The following is a 23,332-nucleotide window of genomic DNA, read 5'->3' as shown; positions in this document are numbered from 1 at the left end:
TTTCTCTCTTTTTTTTTTTTTTTTTTTTTGGAGCAAATTTTTTTTAGAAATTTTGAACTTTGAAAAAGTGAAAAAAACCCTTTTCCCTTTGCAAATATATGTGTGTGTGTGTATTCACACACACACTTTTCCATCAAGCTTCAGAAAAGAAAAAAGCACTAAAATTTTAAACTTGGTACGGAACAGTCCTCATTGATATCTATTCCATTTCCTTGGTTTAGAGGTAAGTGTTAAAACAAAAAGGTATAAACAATTAAAAATTACTCCTGAACATGGTCAGCAGTCACCATTTCTAAATTATTAATGAGATCTCATCGTGAAGATTCTCATCTTCTCAGCCTTGCCTTTAGGCAAAAGGGCTGTTACTGAAATGCCTAAATGAATTTGGAACTCCTCAAAAGAGATATTTATGGTATGTTGCATAAATAATCATTAATTAAACAATTTTAGTCTCTGCAATTTCTTTGCTTTCTACAAAACTTTGCTAATTTTAAACGTTCATAAAAATTACATATGTCTTTTTCCATTAAAAGAATATAGCCATCCCAATGCAAGCAGATGTGTTGCTGTACTATTAATCTAATTTGGAGAAACAACTCTCCAAGTAGCAGCAACAAAAGTGAAAACTCACTCCTCCTCCGTCATCCACCTCACTGGGCTTGTCTTCACTAGAAAATTGGGCTGTAGCAGAACATGACCATGAGGAGTTATGTTAACCAAGACTGCAGTTAGTGTAGACAAGGGCATGCAGTGTTTAATATCATGTCAGCTGGTGGTCGGTCAGCACTGCTGGCTAACCTATCACCACTGCAACTTTGTGTTTAATATGTATGTACACCTAAGTCCTCAAGATCATGTTCCAGTATAATTTAATTTTTAGTGAAAATAACCCTGATGAAGGATTAACCTCAAACGCTCAAATGGGACAGCTTAAATGCCAACTTTATTAATTGGAAGCCATTTCTTTTTCTCAAAATGAAATTAAATGCAATGGCAACACTAGCTCAACTTAGCTGCAAATATACAGTATGTTCTAATTCAATCTTTCTGGTTAAATTTGTAGCTTAACGTATTATTGTACTATTGATGTTGATAAGTATATACATTAAATTATACAGAATGTTCACGGTGGTTAAATCAGTAAGTCTATGGGTTAGCAGAAAGAAGGTAAATATAGTAATGAAATGAATTTTTCTGAAGAATCCAAACTGATCTGGAATATCTATATACAGTAACTCCTCACTTAACGTCGTCCCAGTTAACGTTGTTACGTTGCTGATCTATTAGAGAACATACTTATTTAAAATTGTGCAATGTTTGCTTATAACGTTGTTTGGCTGTGGGGGCTTGGAACCAGGGTGGACCGGCAGCCCCCCTATCAGCTCCCCTCCACGCCTCCCGCCCGCCGGCAGCTGGATCAGCAACTCCCCCCTCCCTCCCCACGCCTCCTGCCTGCAGCAATCAGCTGTTTCGCGGCATTCAGGAGGCTCTGGGGTGGGAGCGGGAGGAGCAAGGACACAGCACGCTCGAACCTAACCCCCCTATTTACATTCATTCTTATGGGGCAATTAGATTCGCTTAACATCTTTTTGCTTAAAGTCACATTTTTCAAGAACATAACTACAACGTTAAGTGAGGAGTTACTGTAGTGTATAAAAGGCAAAATCATTTTTGTTTATTGTCGCCAAACTTAAGTTTTAAAGCTACACCATATTCAGATATAGCCTACTATAAGTATTGACATTATACTGAAACAACTGTTGTTGAACAACTTTGGCAAACACATGGATTGTCAAATCCTTGAAAAGACAACAATGTTCAGTCTATTTAAAAAAAAAAATATCTGTGGACAGTTTTCAATGCACTACAAATATTACAAAGCTAGATAATTTATAAAAAGTGATGTGACAACAGTAACTATAAACACAAACTACAATAATACTGCAACATACAAGTACTGTTGAAACCTGGACTAGTACCTGGCCCCCAGGTTATTATTCTAAAAAGTTGAACTAGTTGTATTTTCAGTATTGAAAATAGCTCTCTCAAAACAGAGTATCACATTACAGCAATGAGGGCTATAATAGTTGTACTGAAAAATATTGCTTGGTAAAATTCTGGCACAGAAGGTCTTTATATAAATGATATAACGGTAAAAAGTTCTCATTTTGCTTTAAACCAAAAAAATGAATGAATGAAAAAGTCATCAGCCTTTCTCCACACCCTTCTCACAACAATGTTGTCAACTTTATTCTTAATTGACCAAGAACAAACAACAGAGCAGGATTTTATAGTTTTATAGGGTTTTTTTGATTTTCCATTTTCAGCATTAAAATACAGACAGGAAAAGGGATTTTACCTACATTTCAAATTTTAAGATAAACAAATACATTAAACCTCTCTCAAGTCATCCATAAGTAATTTGCACCTCCAATTTAAACTTCAGTGTCCAGCTGTGAATTTTTAAAATTATAAAGTGTCACAACCATTTTAAATGTCTCTTGAAATCCACAGGACCCAGGTCATGATGATATACAACTCATGGTATTGTTAATACATTTTCAAGGTGTTAAATTAAAAAATGAGGTGTGACAGCTGTGAGTAGTATAAACGAATTGTACTTTTTGAGGTCTGTGCTGTCACATCTATTTTATAATTATATGCTTCAAAGACATATTAAAAGATATGGAGAATATTTATGCATACATTTGAAACTATGAAATATAAGATGCTAGTTGCATTATTGAAAAATGTGAATATTTGCTGGAAATATCGAAAGTAGTACTTCTCTTTAGAAAAAAAGGTCCCCAAAAGGAAGAAGAAAAAAGGTTGATTACTTGTAAAGTATATTTTACATTAAATCTATGAAACAGATAGGAGAATACAAATTAAAATTGAAGACCTGAAATTATTGCACAGCTTGCATACTTACTGATAACATTTGTAAGAAATTCTGAAAGTTCTCCTATTTTTGTGCACTAAAACCAACAAAAAGTTGTATATGGAAAAAAACAAAAAGTGTAAGGTCTAGGGACTAAGTAGGACTGCAGTAAAATTGCAAATATGATTACATATGAATGTTCTAGCCCTTTTTGAGTACACTACATAAATGCTGAAGGAATCAAGGAAAACGCCTATGAACAACATTCAATTCATTGAAATTATTAAACAAATGCCAATGAAAATATTCACCAACACTCTTCTGCAATATAAAACAAAATCTTAGGGAAAAAATTTCCAAAGTAGCCTCTGGATGCCCAACTTCAGACTAACTAGTACTTGTTTTACAGAAGTACAGTTGCAGGTGATGTCTGACAGTCAGAACACAGGTATTGAGTTGGGCACCGAAAAATTGGGGAACCCAAATCCAGTGGCCACTGTGAAAATTTGATCTTATGCTTTTAACAAAAGTATATGCTTGTGCTAAAAACAAAATGGAACACAAAACAAGTATTTCAAAGCAGAGTAATTTGTGCATACTTACTAAAGTTTACATATTTTTTCTATTTTATTTGCATCTGGACTACAAAATCATTGATATCTTTTGTTGATTTAATGGAAATAAGATATCTTATTAAATCTAGCTATAGTTGCATTGTTTATAATTATGTTAGAGAGCAGCTTACAAAGCTTCACTGAGAACTCTTAATTTAGAGAGCAGCTTACAAAGCTTCACTGAGAACTCTTAATTTTAAGAACTCTTAACTCTTAACTCAGAAGCAGCAGAGGGTTTCTGTCTTTTTCCCCCTCGCAAGAGCCAGCTTCTTGTGGTCAGGGGTGGAGAGGTAGGTGTGTAGCTGGGGAGTCAGGAGCTCTGTAGAAGCCCATTGTCTTCTGAGCAACAGAAGGAGGACATATAAGCCCCTTTTCAATGGTCTGGGAGCCATTATGTGCTGGACCAGCAGCAGCTCTGAGTTGGTTGGAGGAACACATTCCGAGGTCAGCGGATGCCCTCTTATATTTTCATTGGTCAGGGAGGGGACATGTGAATGGATCAGTGTGCAGCTAGGGGGGAACAATCTGGAGATTCAGTAAAGGGATAGGACAAAGTTTAGGAGTCGAGTCAGGGTAACTATAATTGTCATGAGATGCCACAGCAGAGGGTTTGGCAGGGGAGCTGCAAGGATTTCACAGGCAGACAAGGCCATGAGAGGGGTAAATTGACAAGTGGCTAAATTATGAGAGACAGAAATGTTGGTGATTGCCCATCGCAAAATTGTATAACCAACACTTGAGTTATTCAAGGAAGAAATAATACACCTTTCTAACGGAATGGTTAACAATCTGGGAATCTGGCAGGGCTGAGGCAAAGTCAGCCAAGCTAACTGCTGGTGCCTCTGATGACAGGTGTCCAACGCAGATACTCATTCAATAGGGGTCCAGTTCCCTGATAAGCCAGAACTGGAAGTGGACTTGGGGGGAGAGCATCCTCCAAAGCAGCTGGAGAACAGTGTTGGTGCACCTAATGTCTGGTACGGTGAGGAGACAACCCCTTTTCCTCAGCCCCTTAACTCTCATACATGAGAAGGGCTGTAGGAGTTACCGTAATAGGACCAGGTGTGGAGGGATGACAGCAGTCCTCCACCACATTGAACAGATTGCACTGAACAAGTTATTGCCAGATAGCTCACAGATCAGTTAATAAAACTGTGGCCTAATTAAACCTCATTCCTTGTGTCTTATCTTTCTTCTTGCATGTCTAGGACAATGTGATACTGCAGAAAGTAAGAGAACCTTTAACGGGGCACAGAAATGTAGTTCAGGCCTAGAATCTGCACCTCTTTAAAGAAGGTTTTTACAAAATCCCCCACCACACACACTTTTTCTGCAACCCATAAAAGAAACAAAAACCAGAACCATGACAGCAAAAACATTTGAAATTCACCTTAGTTCTTCTGCAGCAGATAAATACCACACATTTATTTCCATATCCAAGAACAATTTAGACACTGCCGACGATGGTATACAAATGAGAAAAGCCAAATTGGTTTGGTCTAATTAGAAATTTAAGTGGGAGAAGGGTGGGGAAAAGATTCAATGTTTGCCAAAGTGAGGGGGGCAAAATCAGCTGGGACACAGGTTTTACTTTAGTGATATTATAAACAATGCAGTAAAATTATTACTTTCTATTACATATTTATGTAGTATCACTTACCAGCTGCTTCAAGAACCAACTGCAATCTAGCTTTGGCCTGTTCAGCAAGAGACTGAAAAGAAAGATAAGATTTACAATAAACTGTAGTATTATTAAAACAAATCTTTGTATACATTTGCACGTTATGTATTATTTCACATACAAACACACACTAAATTTAAGACTGGTAGAAACCATTACACACCACTTAATTTACTCCTGTACTTACATTCCCAATAGTGGACTATTGTCATTGCATCAACAATTCCCATCATCTTAAAAGGTAATGTTGAAGCTAAAAATCAGTTCTGAGCTAAATTCTCAAGATCTGGGTGAGAGTATGAAAATGTGGTAGGACAGAACCAAAGAAATTATTCATAATAAAGACTGAGCTAATGAGTCTAAATACTGAGGTGCTCATGTATCACTCCTTTTCAACCTCCCAGACCCAAATTCAGCCGTTCCGTGTGGCAACTCTAGTGCCTGGTTACATGAAAAAGTAGCATTAGGACACAAAGAAAAACGTACTTCAATATGACTGGTATAGCTTGTGGTTACATACCCCATTTTCTCAAGTATCAGGGAGTAGCCGTGTTAGTCTGTACCCACAAAAACAACAAGGAGTCCAGTGGCACCTTAAAGACTAACAGATTTATTTGGGCATAAGCTTTCGTGGGTAAAAAACCTCACTGTGTGTCTGTTCTGTTTAGTTCCTTCTCCATAGGCATTCTTTCATATCAAAGGGGCCGAATGTCCTTCTGTTGCCAGTGGCAACCACTCTGCTAATCATTCCAGGGGATCTAATAATTTTATTGTGTCCCATGTACTTGCTACCCCTCTAATTTTGATGCCACCTGCAATTCTGATCACAGTTCAATTTACACAAAAGACACATTTATCATTCAGCAGTTACCCAAGGTTCAGAAGGAGCTCTTTTTCTGTAGCATGTCAAAAAGCCTCTGGAAACATTAAGAGATTCCTAGTCTAGACTACAATAGTAAGAAGTGTCATGGCTTGAAAACAGACACACGATTCAAAGGGAATTCAAAGGGACAGATGTAGCTCCATGGACCACCAATGGATTAAGTCATCCACCCCATCTCTCTGTCTCTGTAGGACTGTTCCCTACAATATGTTATTGTTTTGGCCAGTCTAAGTTTGCAGGTTCAGGCTGCATGGTTCCAATAGCTCTCTATGAAAGCTATTCCATGGACAAGTACCTCTGTTAAGATTTTTCTGATGCTCAGCCTAAGTTTGCCCTTTCTTGGTTTCTTCCCTATTAGTCATGCAGATATTGTGGAGGGTAACATGTCACAGATTTTGTTTTGTCTGACCCCTACTAACCATAGTCTGTGGGGTAGGGATGGCAGTCCTGAGCACAGAAATTGCTTTGCTTTTTAAAAAATGGTTTTCAACCCCTTTTTAAAATGCTGTAGCAATTCCTGGTTCACAAGGTAGTCCCGACTGCATTACTCTCAGATAACAGAAGAATCTTTGCAACCAACAGTGTCAGTGACATCACAGAATAGTGGCGTCTAATCTTCAGAAAACCAAAAGCAGCATAGGACTTCAAAAGGTAAAAAATAAAGAAAACTGATTTCTGCGCTAAATGCCCCCCTCCACACACACACACACACACACACACACTCTAGTTCATGGGGGCATTACGTTCAGATTCAAATAGTATTCATTTTATCTTTTCAATTCACCTTTTGTCACCACATTAGGCCTTCTGGTATGTAATGGTAAAGAACAGTTTCTCTTCTACTACAATAACATAAAGGCTGGGTCTTATTAAGCATACAGCATTTTTCAATAACATTGCATTAATGAGTAAGATCAAAAATACGTGAAATAAGTAAAGGCTCAGATGAGAAAAGACCCTCATGTTTTACAATATGATGTATCCAATATTGTTAGGGTGTAACTTTGGAATTTGTTTCCACAAACCTAAAAAGACCATGGTAATTGTAGCTACAAAATTTTAATTTTGTACTGTTATAGTAATGATCCACTATCATCCCAAAATCCTTGACTGCCTTAGAAGGACTATTGCAGTAATTTCCCATTTTGTGTTTGTGCAATTGATTATTCCTTCCTAAGTGTAATACTTTGCATTTGTCCTTCTTGAATTTCATCCTATTTATTTCAGGCCATTTTTCCAGTTTGTCAAGATCATTTTGATTACTAATCCTGTCCTCTAAAGCTCTTGCAAAACCCCTCCCAGCTTGGTATGAGACGCAAACTTTATAAGTACACTCTTTATGCCATTATCCAAATCATTTATAAAAATACTGAATAGAACTGGACCCAGGACAGGTCCCTGCAGCACCCAACTAAATATGCCCTACCAGCATGATTGTGAACCATTGATTACTACTCTCTAAGTACAGTTTTCCAACCAGTTGTGTATCCACCTTAGTAGGTGTGTCTAGGCTATATTTCCCTAGTTTGTTTATGAGGTCATGTGAGACAATATCAAAAGCCTTACTAAAGTCAAGATATATCACATCTACTACTCCCCCCTCCATCCACAAAGCTTGTTACCCTTTCAAAGAAGGATATTACATTGGTTTGACATGATTTGTTCTTGACCAATCCATGCTGTTACTTAACACTTTATTATCTTCTAACTGCTTACAAATGGATTGCTTGATTATTTGCTCCATTATCTTTCTGGGTACTGATGTTAAGCTGACTGTTCTATAATTCCCTGGGTTCTCCTTATTCCCCTTTTTATAGATAGGTACTATATGTGTCCTTTTCCAGTCCTTGGGGATCTCTCCCATCCTTCACAAGTTCTCAGAGATAACCACTAACGGCTCAGAGATTTCTTCAGCTCAGTTCCTTAAGTATTTCAGGATGTATTTCATCAGGCCCTGCCAACTTGAAGACATCTAACTTGTCGACGGCTATGTCTACACTAGAGACCTTACAGGGGCACAGCTATACCAATGCAGCTGCGCTGCTTTAAGATCTTCTATGCCAACAGGAGAGGGCTCTCCCGTTGACATAATTAAACCACCCACAACAAGCAGCAGTAGCTATGTCAGCAGGAGAATCTCTCCTGCCGACACAGAGCTGTGCACACTACCATTTATGCCGGAGAAACTTATGTCACTCGGGGGTATTTTTTCATACCCCCGAGTAACAAATTTTGCCGACAAAAGTGGTAGTGTAGACATGGAAGTAATTCGTAATTTGCTCTTTCCCTATTTTAGCCTCAGATCTTAGGCCATTTACACTGATATTCACTATGTTACTAATCCAATGATTGGTGATCTTTTTGGTGAAAACTGAAACAAAAAAAGGCATTTAACACTTCGGCCATTACTGCGTTTTCTGTTGTCGTCTTTCCCTCCTCACTGAGTAATGGGCCTACCCTGTTCTTCATCTTCTTCTTACTTCTAATGTATTTGTAAAATGTTTTCTTGTTACCCTTTATGTCCCTCACAAGTTTAATCTCAGTTTGTGCCTTATATAGCAACAGTACCAGTTCTATAACCAGTGAACTGTTCGAGCAACATACTAATGGCACATCCATTATCTACAGCAAGGAGAGGTGCCACTATCTGGAGTCACAGTGTCTCCATAGGTCTTTTCTCATACTGATTGGTGTGAATGACCATCTCACCAACGTTTGATGGCCATACAAGAACATCCACTGCCTCCACCAAACAGCCAGCAACAAAGGAGGCTACCACTACACCTTCCCACTGCAGCCTCTCCAGTAAGACTCAAGGACTCCAAAAATGACTTCCACCCATGTCAGCCACTCTCCCCAAACACTGCTGATGCAACAGAACTGGTTGAATATATTATTTGTGCGTTAGGAGAGATCACTATGCAACAGGACCCTGTTACCTGCCAGCCACCCCGAATTACTTCACTTCTCACAAAAGTTATCAGGGCCAGAAAAGTTCCATTCAGGAGCCTAGCAGGTCTCGATGCCTCAAATAAAGGGAGCTGCTCACTTTGGCACCAGTTTGTATAGCACCACAGTCTGAAGAAGGAAACTTTTCATTGATTGATAGTGCCAACTTTAGCACCAGCCTTTTCCCCCACAGCACTAAGTGGAACGCCTTGGGTGAACTGAAAGTTGAACACAATCATTGCAGCATCATACCACAAGAATGCAGGAGCACAGTAATGGAGCAAGGCATGTGGTGGTGAAGAAGTCCACTGCACTGTTGCAGTGTCCATGTGTAGCAATGATAGCTCTCAAGGTTCAGTATCAGATTCCCACACTGGTTCATATGGGTGGCTAACTTGTCCCTCCCACAATTTCTCACCATCTTTTGTTGCCAGGTTTTTTGTAGGCATTATGGCAGAGTTGAGTCTTGGGAAGGGATTCAAAGGAGAAGAGATTAGCAGCCTTACAGATAAGTTCATAATGAGAGTCCATGTGTAAGGAATGGCATGGAACGAAGTGCAAAGACGCTTGTGGGCAAAGCAGGCAGTTGAGACTAGAATTGTTTGCAGAATCGAGGGGCAGGAAAAAAGTAATACAAGACAATAAGTGTATAAACAGGAAAGGGAAAAGTTGTAAAGGCACTTGAAGTTCATCAACTCAACCATCATAGACTAATGGGGTTTGGTCCACAAGACCCTCAGTCTTTCTGAGCAAGAGTTGGTGATATTGCTAACATAGGTAGCTAATGTCAGGATAGTTTTAATGCTGCAGGTCTCCCTGATGTCAAGGCACAGATGTTTAGAAAAAGTGGGGAAGCTGCAAGAGATATACTAAGTGTTTCCCCTTTTCACAGCTACCTGGGCTTTCTGTCCCTTATGCCAAGATATATTCTCCATGTTTTATTTCAATAGTCTTGTCAATTTAAACATGATTGTGAGTGTCATCTTTCAAGTGTGTCCTTACTAGAAATGTTATATAACTTGATTATAATATTTTTCAATATATTTATCACAATATTTAAATCTTACAAATCATGCCTATATACATCAACTAAGGATTAAAAAAGAATAGTGATTTTAAATTTGAAAATATTTCATTATAGTTCTAACATAGAATATTCCTATCTGAATGCAACTCATCTATCAGGGATAGAATACTTTAATGTCCCACTTCTTAGGTTATGATACTTTGACAGAAATTACCTTCAGTTAGTTCAATATGCCCGATATACCGGTAATTCCTCCAAAGACATATATAAACGGCCATAGTCTGTTTACCATCATTAGTAAAACAAGTATCCTAAATGAAGAACTTTTGTGAAGACCATATGGAAAGTTATGTTTATACATGTACTAATTAATTTCTCCTTCCTGCTTTAATTTTTTTTTAAATAATCACCAAACACTGCAAAAGGTCATTATTCAAGATGGTTTGGATTTCTTCTCCAGAATTTTAATGGAATTTATCATCTTCTATTGGCCTCTGAGTACTAGTCAATGGAGCAATTTATTGTCTTTTGTATCAATAATCCACCAATTCAGGTTCCTGAATTTCATGTTTGTTGACCCTCTCAAAGAATTCTAATAGAATGGTGAGGCATGATCTCCCTTTATAAAAGCTGTGTTTACTCTTCCCCAACATACTGTATTCATATATGTGTCTGATAATTTTGTTCTTGACTATAGTTTCAACCAATTTGCCTGGTACTGAAGTTAGGCCTAACACCTGTAATTCCCAGAATCGCCTCTGGAGCTTTTTTCAGAAATCAGTGTCACATCAGCTATCCGCCAGTCATCTGGTACAGAGACTGATTCATGCAATAGGTTACATACCACAGTTATGTAGGCAATTTCATATTTGAGTTCCTTCAGAACTCTTGGGTGAATACCATCTGGTCCTGGTCCTCTATTGATACCTCAGTCTGGGGAAGTTCCTCAGATTTTTCACCTAGAAAGAATGGCTGAGGTGTGGGAATCCCTTTCACATCCTCTGCAGTGAAGACCAATGCAAAGAATTAACTTAGCTTCTCTGAAATTGCCTTGTCTTCCTTGAGTGCTCCTTTAGAACCTTGATCATCCAATGGCCCCACGGATTGTTTGGCAGGCTTCCTGCTTCTGATGTATTTAAAGTTGTATTTGATTTTATTATTGCTTCTTAATGTTAGTTTAAAACATGCTTGTATGTGCATGGTGATTTAACAGCAACAGCATTGTGTGGAGCTAAAAAATACAAGTGATATAACTGAAAGGAACAGACCTAATTATTCATCTTTACACTGACCTAAACCCATGCATAGGGCCCTACCAAATTCACGGTCCATTTTGGTCAATTTCATGGTCATAGGAAATTTTAGCTATTCAAATCTGAAATTTCACAATGTTGTAATTGTAGGGGTCCTGACCCAAAAAGGAGTTGTGGGGGGAGTTTGCAAGGTTATTGTTGCAGTACTGCTACCTTTACTTCCATGCTGCTGCTGCTTGCGGCGTCACTGCCTTCGGAGATGGGCAGCTGGAGAGTGGCAGCTGCTGGCCGGGAGTTCAGGTCTGAAGGCATGGCCACTGGCAGCAGCAGCACAGAAGTAAGGATGGCATGGTATGGTATGGTATTGCATTGCCACCTTTACTTCTGTGCTGCTGCTGGCGGGGTGCTGCCTTCAGAGCTGGGTGCCCAGTCAACAGCCACCGTATTTCCCCGGACATGTCCGGCTTTTGCGTCTCTAAATAGCCGTCCGGGAGGAATTTAACAAGGTTAAAATGTCCGGGGTTTTTTTCTCCCTCGCCTCCCTCCCTCCCTTCCATGCAGAGTGCGGCTGCTGATTGGGCGGCTGGGCCGATTAAGCCGCTCCCATTGGCCTCCAGCAGCCAGAGCCGTCCCCTGCTCCCCCCTCCCTCTCTCTGCAGCCCTGTGTAACACACAAACCGACCCACCAGGCAGCAGGTTTTGCCTACACGTGGAGCCAGAATGGTAAGGGAAGTCCGGGGGGGGGGGGGGCAGTCAGGGAGCGGGGGAGTGTTGGATGGGTCCCCGGCCTCCACCTGCCACCCCCCCTCTGCGCGTCCCCCCTCCCTGCCTGCCTCTCCCTTGCCTGCTTGTACTGCCAGAGCCAGCAGCAACGGTTGTCTGCCCCCGGGTCCTAGCGTCCCCCATCCACTAATGGGAAGACAGGCTGCCCTTACCCTGCCCTTCCACCCTAGCCCTGAGCCTCTGCAACGCCCCAAACCCCTCAGCCCCAGCCCTCATCCCCCCGCACCCTAATCCTCTGCCCCAGCCCTGAGCCTCCTCCTGCATCATGAACCCCTCATCCTCAGACCCACAGCCCTCACCCCTGCATCCCCTCCTATCTCCCAAACCCCCTCCCCCCTTCCCACACACCCCCTCCTGCCCTCAAACTCCCTGCCAAAGCCTGCACCCCCTCCCTTTGCACTGCCTCCCACCCCCAAACTCCATCCCAGAGCCTGCACCCCTCACCCCCTCCTGCACACCCACCCCCTGCCCCAGCCTGGAGCCTGCACCCAAACTCTATCCCAGAACCTGCACCCTGCACCCCTCCTGCACCCTAATCCCCAGCCCAGGACCTGCACCCCAGACCTCCTCCCCCCACCCAACCGCCCTCCCAGAGCCTTAGGCAGGTGGAGGGGGTGGGTTCTGGGCACCACCAAAATTTCTACAACCCTGCCACCCATGCGAGTGGATAAGGGTCAGGGCAGTCAGGGGACAGGTAGGGTCCTAGGGGGACAGTTAGGGTGGGGGGTTCTCAGCAGGGGGCAGTCAGGGAACAAGAAGCAGGGGGGGTTGGGGTTCTGAGGGGGGCAGTCAAGGAGTGGGAAGTGGGAGGGAGTGGATGGGGGCAGGGCAGGGGCGGGGCTTCCCCCTCCCCCAGTGTCCTCTTTTTTGATTGTGGAAATATGGTAACCCTAGCCACCGCTCTCTGGCCACCCAGCTCTGGAAGGCAGTGCAGAAGTAAGGGTGGCAATACCATGAACCCCCCTAAAATAACCATGGGACCCCACCCCCTGCAACTCCCTTTTGGGTCAAGACCCCCAATTTGAGAAATGCTGGTCTCCCCCGTGAAATCTGTATAGTATAGGGTAAAAGTACACACACACAAAAACAGATTTCACAGTGAGAGACCAGATTTCACAGTCCATGACTCGTTTTTCATGGCCATAAATTTGGTAGGGCCCTACCCATGCAGAACACTGATATCATGCACTGAACAGAGCACAGAGCCTTTAAGTTCCAGAAAATAACACTCAAATTTATTCCACATATTGAAACTGAAGTTGAATATAAAACAAAAACAAATGTGGTTATTCCAATGGGAAAAAATAACGAATTATATAGACAAAAAAGTGAAAATGTTTGTCAGCATAACTTACAACTTATTTTTGACAAGCAAATTTATGAAGGAAAAGGAACAGAGCTACTTTGCATTACAATATAACTAATTCTTTATTACAATTAATATTCTGCGATTAGATTTCAGAGCATTAATTGCCACAAAAAAATTATACAGAATATGCAAAAGATTTGTTTGATACATGAATTTTATTCTTGTTAATTTACTAGAAGAACATTATGAGCTTTTTTGGATTAAAAATAAAATAAGTGCTAACAGACATGATTGTCTTGCTTTGGAATATAATTTAAAATACCACATTATACTATAGTATTCCTTATAAATTTGATTTTTCTCAGCTGTAAACTTGTCACATATCAGAAATGTTATACATGAAGCACCAAGAAAATATGACAAATTCTCACACAAAATTGCCCAAAGCATGTCTTATTAAACTTTTGAACATGCCATGAATAGACTGAGAAACCATGTTGCTTCATCTGCTTTTAAATGTTTTATACTGGTGATTCCTAGTCTTTTCGGGAAACTATCAGATGCTCAGATGAAGAACTCAGTTGTACATGCCAACAAGCAGTTCAACTACGCGTTCTCTTCTTCCACACCCTGCAACGCAGAGGCAAAAGATAGGAAAGCAAACAAGAAACAGTCAACAGTCAGGATCCCAGCTGCCCTACTGGAGGAGTCACAAAGGTAAGAGAATATACTTCACACTCCTACATCTCCATGATCCATTGGTTCAGCACAGTAGGTTGGAAGTATCAGTATATTCAAAACTGTGGTTTACAACTACTATTAAACATTTTATGTAGATACATCCGTTATTTACAAAAAACTATGGTTACTATGTTAAATATATACTGACAACAGTATGTTAATATTGAAATTAATACAGATGATATCAAATAAATTTGAGAATTAGACCTTCTGATTTTACACTTAAAATATTAAAGTAGAGTGAGAAAGTAATATAAATCAAGGAGAATTTGCTGACATCTCATATGTATTCTTCACAGGAATTAGTAGGGGGGAATTAGTCCTGGGGACACACTTGTGGTAGTGAGAGACCACAGTGAAGATATAAATTGGTTAGGTGAACACTGGGCTGGAGAAGAAGCTGACTAGTCAAAAGGAGAGAGTACATGCACTAAATGGCTACTTTTTTATTTTAGAGAAGGGGATGTAATTTAGTGCGTAGAACATTAGACTGGAAATTAAAAGTTATTAGTTCCATTCTTGTCATTAATTTGCCATATGACCATTTGGGTAACTTCTCTGAGGTTGAGAAGAACTATCTGTATAAAGAAGATAACACTTAACCACCTCACAGGGGTGTTAGGAGGCTTAATAAGTAACTACAAAAATAAATGAATTGTGGTATTTGAGTCCCCTGGCCCTTTTATAAACTTAGACCCAAACATCCAGATACACGAGAGGACTTTTGCTGCTTTTTAGCTGGTTCTCAAAGCTCTGCAACACAGACACATGCAGAGCACCAACAGGACTATGAAGTTATTATTGAAAGATAGTATTTAAACACAAATTACAGCTAGCTTATATTGTATTTCTTCCATGACAGGATAAGCATCATGGATAAACACGACAACTGGACAGTACTTCATTAAAAGTTTTATCTTCTAGATTAAATTGTTAGTAGCCCAATGTACCTAAAACAGATTATGATATTGATGTACACACAATTTTGTTATGAGACACAGGGACTGGTATTTATAGTTTTAAAAGTTATATTATTCTTCATGGTTTTTAGACAAGGCTCAAACTAGAAAATAAACGAGGATGCTCTCTCAAGTGATGCTCCAACCACTTAGTTTGTAAACATTTTGGAGCAGGCAGGGATTGTGTGTACAGCGCCTAGCACAATGTGGTCCTGGTCCATGACTGGGGATCCTGGGCACAACAATAATACAAATAATTATGATGTCTCAATGAGATGCCACTCAGATTATGAAGACCTTCACAATAAAGCCTTCTTTCCTGAGTAATTTAATCAGTTAAACTATGTTAACTAGTACCTCCAATAGGATGAAGTTTCACATTTTACAGAACTATTGTTTCAGAATATCTGTAGACTCAGGCCAATTTATCAGAATTGGCTTACATATGGTTCATATTTCAAAGGTTAATTTCTGCAACCACAAAGTCTACAGAGACTTTACTCCTCCCCCCCCCCCCCTTATTTATTTTTTAAATGAATGCTTAGGTTCCAGGAAAGCTTAGATTAAGGGAAATGTACTGGTTCACTGAGCTGCAGCAAACCAGCCCAATTCACTCTTCGGTTTTTAATGCCCATTTAGAATCTTGTAACTTTACTTCCTTTCTAGTTTTGTCATCTATCTTTTAGCAAACATCTATTGCTTTCTGTAGTGAGGCGGTGTGGCTCCCCGCCGCCCCGGAGGGGGAAGAGCCCAGACCTGGAAATATCAAGGCTCGCTCTCAGAGCTCAGTGAGACCCGAGCTGCCGGAGAGACCAGACGCCGCCAGGACTGGCTGGGCCTGCCTGCGCTCGCTACCCGGAGGAGTTGCCGGACCTACCCTGCGCTCGCTACCTGGAGAAGGTGCCGAGCCTGCCGCTCGCCCACTAGCTAGAGGAACCTATGGTGCTGGACCCCCCAGAGGACAACACCCCGACCTAGGTACTACCCGAGGGAGAGTCTGGAAGTAGCCCGGGAGCAGCCGACCCTAGTCGGGCTGCAGCACTGCCAGAGCTCATGTCAGTGTGTTGCGGCCAGGATCCCCACTGACTAAGCAGCGGGTCTTCTGCCGCTGCTAGGGCCCTGGGCTGGAACGCAGTGGAGTGGTAGGGCCTGAGTCCCCCCTGCCACCCAACTCGTGGGTGGCAGTCTCCCCCTCTCCCAGGCCTTTGGAGGCTTGGGGCCTACTGTTGTTGCTCAGCCCTGACTGCGGACCTGAGCCCTGACCCATTGTTGCCCTGCCCTGACCCAGGGCCTGGGCTCCCTACTGTTTGTATTATTGTTGCTCAGCCCTACCTGAGCTCTGACTCTTCATTGCCCCGCCCTGACCTAGGGCCTGGGCTTGACACTATTTATACTGTTGTTGCTCAGCCCTGCCTGAGGGCCTGAGTCCTGACGCATTGTTGCCCCGCTCTGACCCAGGGCCTGGGCTCCTCACTGTTTGTACTGCTCCTGCTCAGCCCTGCCTGAGGGCCTGAGCCCGTGACTCATTGTTGCCCACCCTGACCCAGGGCCTGGGCTACAGTGTTTATTTCAGTTACCGCAAGGGCTGCCGAGGGAGACCCCCGCAGACAGACTAATTCCCCAAACAATAACTGAATGTAGTGAGCCGGTGTGGCTCCCTGCCGCTCCGGAGAGGGTCGAGCCCCGCTTAACCCTTGTACACTTCCCTTAGACAGCTAAAGGAAGTATGGTTGTGTTGTATTTACCTCTGTGTACTAGCACCACCAGCAATATGGACAGAGCTCAGTTTCTGAAATTCTTCATTAACTTTTGCTTCCTCTAACTCAATCTCTGGCTGTACAGCAGCAACAAAAATATCGCATGATCCTATTCATTAACTGTGGTGATTAGCTTTTAATTGGCTGTTTTAAATTATTTCTTTTCTCAGCTTTCACATGACAAGATGTGGCATGAAAAAAGCACTTTTCATATGACTATTTCTGAGCATTTTACAAAGTTAAATATATCCACTTTACAGACCAGGAAAACAAAGAAAAAATGGTTACCTACCTTTTCGTAACTGTTTCACTGCATACCCTTCACGACCCACTACGCAGTCAACCAGCAGGCCTTCGAGATGTGTTGTTCAAGTCCATTCCACATTAGGTGTGCGCGCGCTGCGTGCACGAGCGTTGGAAACTTTTCCCTTAGCAGCACTCTTCGGGCCGGCGGGGCCCCCGCTTGAGTGGCGCCACTGCGCCATGCATATATGTCCCCGCTGGCCCAACCCCCTCCAGTTCCTTCTTGCCGGCGACTCCGACAGAGGGGTAGGAGGGTGGGTGGTGGAATGGACATGAACAACACATCTCGAAGGCCTGCTGGTTGACCGCGTAGTGGGTCGTGAAGGGTATGCACCGACGACCAGGTGGCTGCTCTGCAGATCTCCTGGATCGGGACCTGTGCCAGGAAAGCTGCTGAAGCTGCTTGCGCCCTGGTCGAGTGGGCCGCGACCGCCGGGGCCGGAACCCCTGCAAGGTCATAACATGCCCAAATGCAGTCTGTAATCCAGGAGGAGATTCGCTGCGCTGACACGGGGAGGCCTCTCATCTTCGGCCACGAACAGCTGCGTGGATTTACAAAAGGGCTTGGTGCGCTCCAAGTAGAAAGCCAACGCTCGACGGACATCCAGGGTGTGCAGGCTGCGGTGACTCAAGTCCGCATGGGGTTTGGGAAAAAACACTGGCAGACAAGTGTCCTGGCCTAGATAGAATTGTGAGACCACCTTTGGGAGGAACTTGGGGTGCGGACGGAGCTGCACCTTGTCTTTATGAAACATTGTATATGGTGGCTCCAAGGTGAGTGCCCTCAGCTCAGATACCCTTCTGGCCGAAGTGATGGCTACCAGGAATGCCACCTTCCAGGAAAGGTGGAGGAGGGAGCAGGTAGTGAGGGGCTCGAACGGGGGCCCCATGAGCTTAGAAAGGACTAAGTTGAGATTCCATGGAGGGACTGGGGGGCGTGAGTAAGGGAACATCCTCTCCAGTCCTTTAAGGAACCGCCCCACCATTGGGTGGGAGAACACCGAGCCCCCTGAAAACCCCGGGTGGAAGGCGGAGATGGCCGCCAGATGCACTCTGATCGAGAACGGGGCCAGCCCCTGCTGCTTGAGGTGCAGTAGGTACTCTAGAATGGTTGGGACCGGAGCCGGGAGTGGCTGAACCTGTTGGGGCCCACACCAGTACGAGAACCTCTTCTACTTGGCCAGGTAAGTTGCCCTGGTAGAGGGCTTCCTACTACCAAGTAGAACCTGCTGCACAGGAAGGGAGCACTGGCTCTCCAAAGCATTCAGCCACAGAGCTTCCATGCCGTCAGATGTAGTGATTGCAGGTTGGGGTGGAATCGTCGCCCTCCGTCCTGTGTGATGAGGTCCCGGTGTAGGAGCAGGCTTCCACTGACAGCTCCAGGAGAGTGGTGAACCAGTGCTGGCGGGGCCAGGCCGGGGCGATGAGGATGACCACCGCCCTGTCCCTGCGCACCTTGAGCAGGACCTTCTGCACCAGAGGAAGCGGGAGGAAGGCGTATTTCAATTCCCCTTCCCACAGGATCGCGAATGCGTCTGCTATTGAGCCCGGGCTGCAGTCCTGGAACAAGCAGAACTGCAGGCATTGGGCGTTGCCCCTGGTGGCAAACAGGTCTACCCGGGGAAACCCCCACTTGTGGAAGAGCAAAAACACGATGTCAGCTCTGAGTGTCCACTCGTGCATGTGGTATGACCTGCTGAGGTGGTCCGCCAGTTCATTCCGCACCCCCGGGAGATACGACGCCTCGAGGTGAATGGCGGGGACTATGCAAAAGTTCCAGAGGGGGAGAGCCTCATGGCAGAGTGGCGAGGAATGGGTTCCGCCCTGCTTGTTTATATAAAACATGGCAGTCGTGTTGTCCATCAGAACTGTCACGCTGTGACCACTCAAAGTGGTGTGAAAGGTCTCGCAGGCTAAACAAACCGCCCTGAGCTCCTTCACATTGATATGGGGCGACCGCTCTGCTCCCGACCACAAGCCCTGAGTCCTGAGGTCCCCTAGGTGAGCACCCCATCTGAGGTCTGACGCGTCCGTCACAAGCATCAGGTCCGGCTGTTGTGCGGCAAAGGGGATGCCTTCGCAAACCATGGTCTAGGACTGCCACCACCGCAAGGAGTCTAGCACGTCCCCTGGGGCTGTCACTACCAAGTCCAGGGGGTCCCTGCCTGGGCGGTATACATGGGTGAGCCAAGCCTGCAGCTTTCTGAGTTTCAGTCTGGCATGCTTGACCACATGCGTGCATGCTGCCATGTGGCCCAGCAGCCTCAGGCAGCATCTGGCCACTGTAGTGGGAAACTGGCACTGCTTTCTGGATGGCCAGGAATCGTGATACTGAAAGGCTCACCTTTGCCTGTACCGCATCTAGGACCGCCCCTATGAATTCCACTCTCTGAGTTGGAATGAGGGTGGACTTGGGGACGTTGACCAGGAGCCCCAGCGTGCGGAATAGTCTCAGGGTCACCTGCACGTGGGACTGAACCTCCTCTTCGGACCGGCCCACCAGGAGCCAGTCATCGAGGTACGGGTAAACTCGAATCCTCTGCCTCCGTAAGAAGGCCGCCACTACCGCCATGCATTTTGTGAACACCCATGGGGCCGCAGCTAGGCCAAACGGGAGAACCGTGAACTGGTAATGTTCCTGGTTCACAGTGAAACGGAGGAATCGGCGACGCGCTGGGTGGATGGCGATATGAAAGTATGCGTCCTTCATGTCAAGGGCAGCATACCAGTCCCCCAGATCCAGGGAAGGGATGATGGTGCCCAGAGAGACCACGCGGAACTGGGCCTTGACCAGGAACTTGTTGAGCCGGCGCAGGTCTAGAATGGGTCAAAGACCTCCTTTGGCCTTGGGAATGATGAAGTATCGGGAGTAGAACCCTTTCCCCCTCAGGTCTTTCGGTACCATCTCTACCGCCCCCGCCACTAGGAGCGTGCGAACCTCCTGTTCCAGGAGGTGCTCGTGAGAGGGGTCCCTGAGGAGGGAAGGGGGGTGGGGGTAGGCAGGGAGGAGAACTGCAGCATGTATCCGCCTCGCACCGCGCGTAACACCCAACGGTCTGACATAATGCTGGACCACGCACGGGAGAAACGGGATAGGCGGTTCAGGAAACAAGGGGACGGATCCGGTGATTGGTCTGGTATGCTGTCCTCAAGCACACCTTCAAAAGCCTGGTTTAGGGCCTGGCTGGGACTTATGTTGGCCTTGGCTCTAGCCCGGCCTATTGGAGCTATTGCTATTATTACATCGCCTCCTGTTATCCCCGCTTTGCCTGCGGTAGGGCTCATGCCTAGGACGAGGCTAGTAGTGATGCTGAGGAGGAGGCTGCGGTTTGAAGGGCTTCCGTTGAGTCGCCGGGGTGTGCATACCCAGCGTCTTGAGTGTAGCCCTCGAGTCCTTGAGGCTATGTAGCTTTGCGTCCATCTGGTCCGAAAAGAGCCCGGACCCTTCGAAGGGGAGGTCCTGGAGCGAGTTCTGGACCTCAGACGGCAGACCAGACTCCTGAAGCCACGCCGAGCGTCGCATGATCATGCCAGACGCGATTGTCCTGGCTGCCGCATCCGCCGAATCCAAGGACGCCTGGAGAGAGGTCTTTGCTACGACCTTGCCTTCATCTACCAGCGCCGTGAACTCCTGTTGGGAACCCTGCGGGAGATTGTCCTTAAACTTCCCCACTGCCGCCCAGGAGTTGAAGTTATGCCTATTGAGGGTGGCCTGTTGATTAGCAATCCTCAACTGGAGGCCCCCTGAGGAATACACCTTCCTGCCAAACAGGTCCAGGCGCTTCGCTTCCTTGGCCTTAGGGGCCGGGGCCTGCTGCCCATGGCGCTCTCTCGTTTACTGCCGAGAGTAGCTGGGAACATGGGCTTGGGTGGCAAAACAAGAAGTTGAACCCCTTTGACGGGGCGAAGTACTTGCGCTCCACAACCTGGGCTGTTGGAGCGCTGGAGGCCGGGGTCTGCCATATAGTCTTATAGTTCGACTGTATGGTCTTAATGAGCGGAAGCGCTATTCTGGATGGACCTTCTGGGCTCAGAATGTCCACTATGGGGTCCTCCTGCTCAACAGTCTCCTCGGCCTGTAACCCCAAGTTATGAGCAACCTTACACAGCAGCTCTTGGTGGGCTTTGTGGTCTATTGGCGGAGGCCCTGATACCGCTGTGCCTGCCACTGCTTCATCCAGGGATGATGAGCTGGTCAGCAGCTGCTCGGCTTCCTCCTGCTGGTCCCCTTGGTCCCCCTCTCCCGAGGGAGGGGCTTCCGGCTCGGGCCGGGACAGCTGACCTTGGGACTCGGTGCCGGTTTCTCCGGTCTCTCGCTCGGCGAAGGTGCAGGTGGTCTGGACACCGTAGCTTCCTGCACGGGACCGGTGCACCGAGTAGCTGGCCCTGGAGGAAGCCCCCTGCCGCTGATGGTAGACCCAAGGGGTCCAGAAGGGCCAGTGTCCTGGCGGTCCCCACTGGGGTTGCCACCCAGCCTGGTGTTCTCTGTTGTCCAGTGACCGGTACGGGTAACTGTAACGGCCCAAGTCAGCGCCGGACTCCGGCGACGCCGAATGTGAAGGCCACGGCGGTGCCGTCGATCTGTGCCGGCGGGAGGTCGACTAGCGGCTTCTTGCCGATCGGGAACGGGACCGGTACCGCTGCTCCCGAGACCGGGACCAGTATCGGTGCTCCCGAGACCTGGACCGGTGACTTCTGGAAGCCTTCGGTGATGACCGGCTCGCCTTTTCCTGGTGCCGGTCTCTGGGGGGGTGCCGGAGAGCGTCAGGTTCCTTGCACTAAACCCGTGCGCTGACTCGCCTCTGGTACCGAGACTTTCCTCTGCGTCGGGGTAACTGAGAGTCCACAGGCGCAAAGCTCGACTGGGATCAACGCCGGGAGCGATGCCGGGACAGTGTCCTCGAATGGCACACCATTGCCGGTTTTCCCCTCGACGGCACCCCGGGCCCGGGTGCCAGAGGCTTCTCCCTAGTCGGGAGGGGGCTCGCCGCCAACAACCTGATGAGGTCCTTCACTGCCTCAAAGGTGTCAGCTGTGGAGGGCTGATCTATTACTCCCTCGAGCCCGTCGTCCTGAGTTCCCTTAGGGCTGGACTTGGTGGGACTTGTGGTGCCGGTGCCGTCGGCGCCGGTACAGCGTCCATCACGCTCTTCCCGGTGCCCGGGCCCTTAAATGGCACCGGTCTCCTTTGTGGGGAACGTCCACGCCCTGCCTTGGGTTTAGCCTTGGGCCACACCAGGGAGGATGAGCAGTGCCGGGGCCTACTTTGCTCTGAGGCCGACAGCTTGCAGTGCTTATCAGGCACCGGGTCGCTTGACGACTCCGGGGCACTCCGCACTGAGGAGACTAGAGCCGGCGTCGGGCACTCTGGGCCCGATGGCTGCAGCGCGGCCTCCATCAACAACTGCTTCAAACAAAAGTCTCTCTCTTTCTTTGTTCTAGGCTTATACGCCTTGCAAATCTTACACCTCTCTGTTTCGTGTGCTTCCCCCAGGCAACGTAGACAGGAGTCGTGGGGGTCACTAACCGGCATAGGCTTGCGGCATGCCCTGCAGCCCGGGGCGGGTGCTGGAAGCCTCCAAGCACCTAATCTATTAAGTGTCCACAACAAGGGAATGCTAATGAACTGATAGCAGCTAAGTACTCTAAAGCTAAGGGATTGCTTCTCGTAGGAGAGAAAGAGGTTGTTCCAACGCCACCACGGACGGTAAGAAGGAACTGGAGGGGGTCGGGCCAGCGGGGATATATATGCACGGCGCAGTGGTGCCACTCAGGCGGGGGCCCCGCCGGCTGCCAGTAAGGGAAAAGTTTCCGACGCTCGTGCACACGGCGCGCACACACCTAATGTGGAATTGACGTGAACAAGCACTTGAAGAACAGAAAGATTAAGTGATTAACCTGGGTTACAGAATGAGTCCGCAAAGTTTAAAAGAGAATCCAGGTTTCTTGACTCCTCTGAGCTAATTGTTCAACAATGTTCCTAGGGTGTTAATAAAACACAGAACTATTCCCCACTTTACAACATTAAATGACAAATAATTTAACAGCCTAAAATGTTTGAATAGGTGTCTTATTGCAATTATAAAATGGAGAAACATCAAATTTAAAATTTTATTTAAAAAAAAATCCTGTTATATCCTTGAATATACCCTCCCATTATAAAATGTTTGTTCATAGTACATTCATAATAAA

General features: G+C 45.7%; 1 protein-coding gene across 1 annotated transcript in view; it reads right to left on the bottom strand.

The window, feature by feature from the left end:
- The window catches only part of RSRC1 (arginine and serine rich coiled-coil 1), a 363,201-nt gene that overhangs the window by 163,958 nt on the left and 175,911 nt on the right, over positions 1–23,332 (bottom strand). Inside the window, exon 6 of the mRNA XM_065410692.1 lies at positions 5,156–5,207. Within this exon, the coding sequence (XP_065266764.1) occupies positions 5,156–5,207 (52 nt within the window). The remainder of the gene's footprint in view (positions 1–5,155; positions 5,208–23,332) is intronic.

The sequence above is a fragment of the Emys orbicularis genome, chromosome 9 (assembly GCF_028017835.1).
Source record: "Emys orbicularis isolate rEmyOrb1 chromosome 9, rEmyOrb1.hap1, whole genome shotgun sequence".
In the NCBI taxonomy this organism is placed as follows: domain Eukaryota; kingdom Metazoa; phylum Chordata; order Testudines; family Emydidae; genus Emys; species Emys orbicularis.
This window is presented reverse-complemented; position numbering and strand designations above follow the sequence as displayed.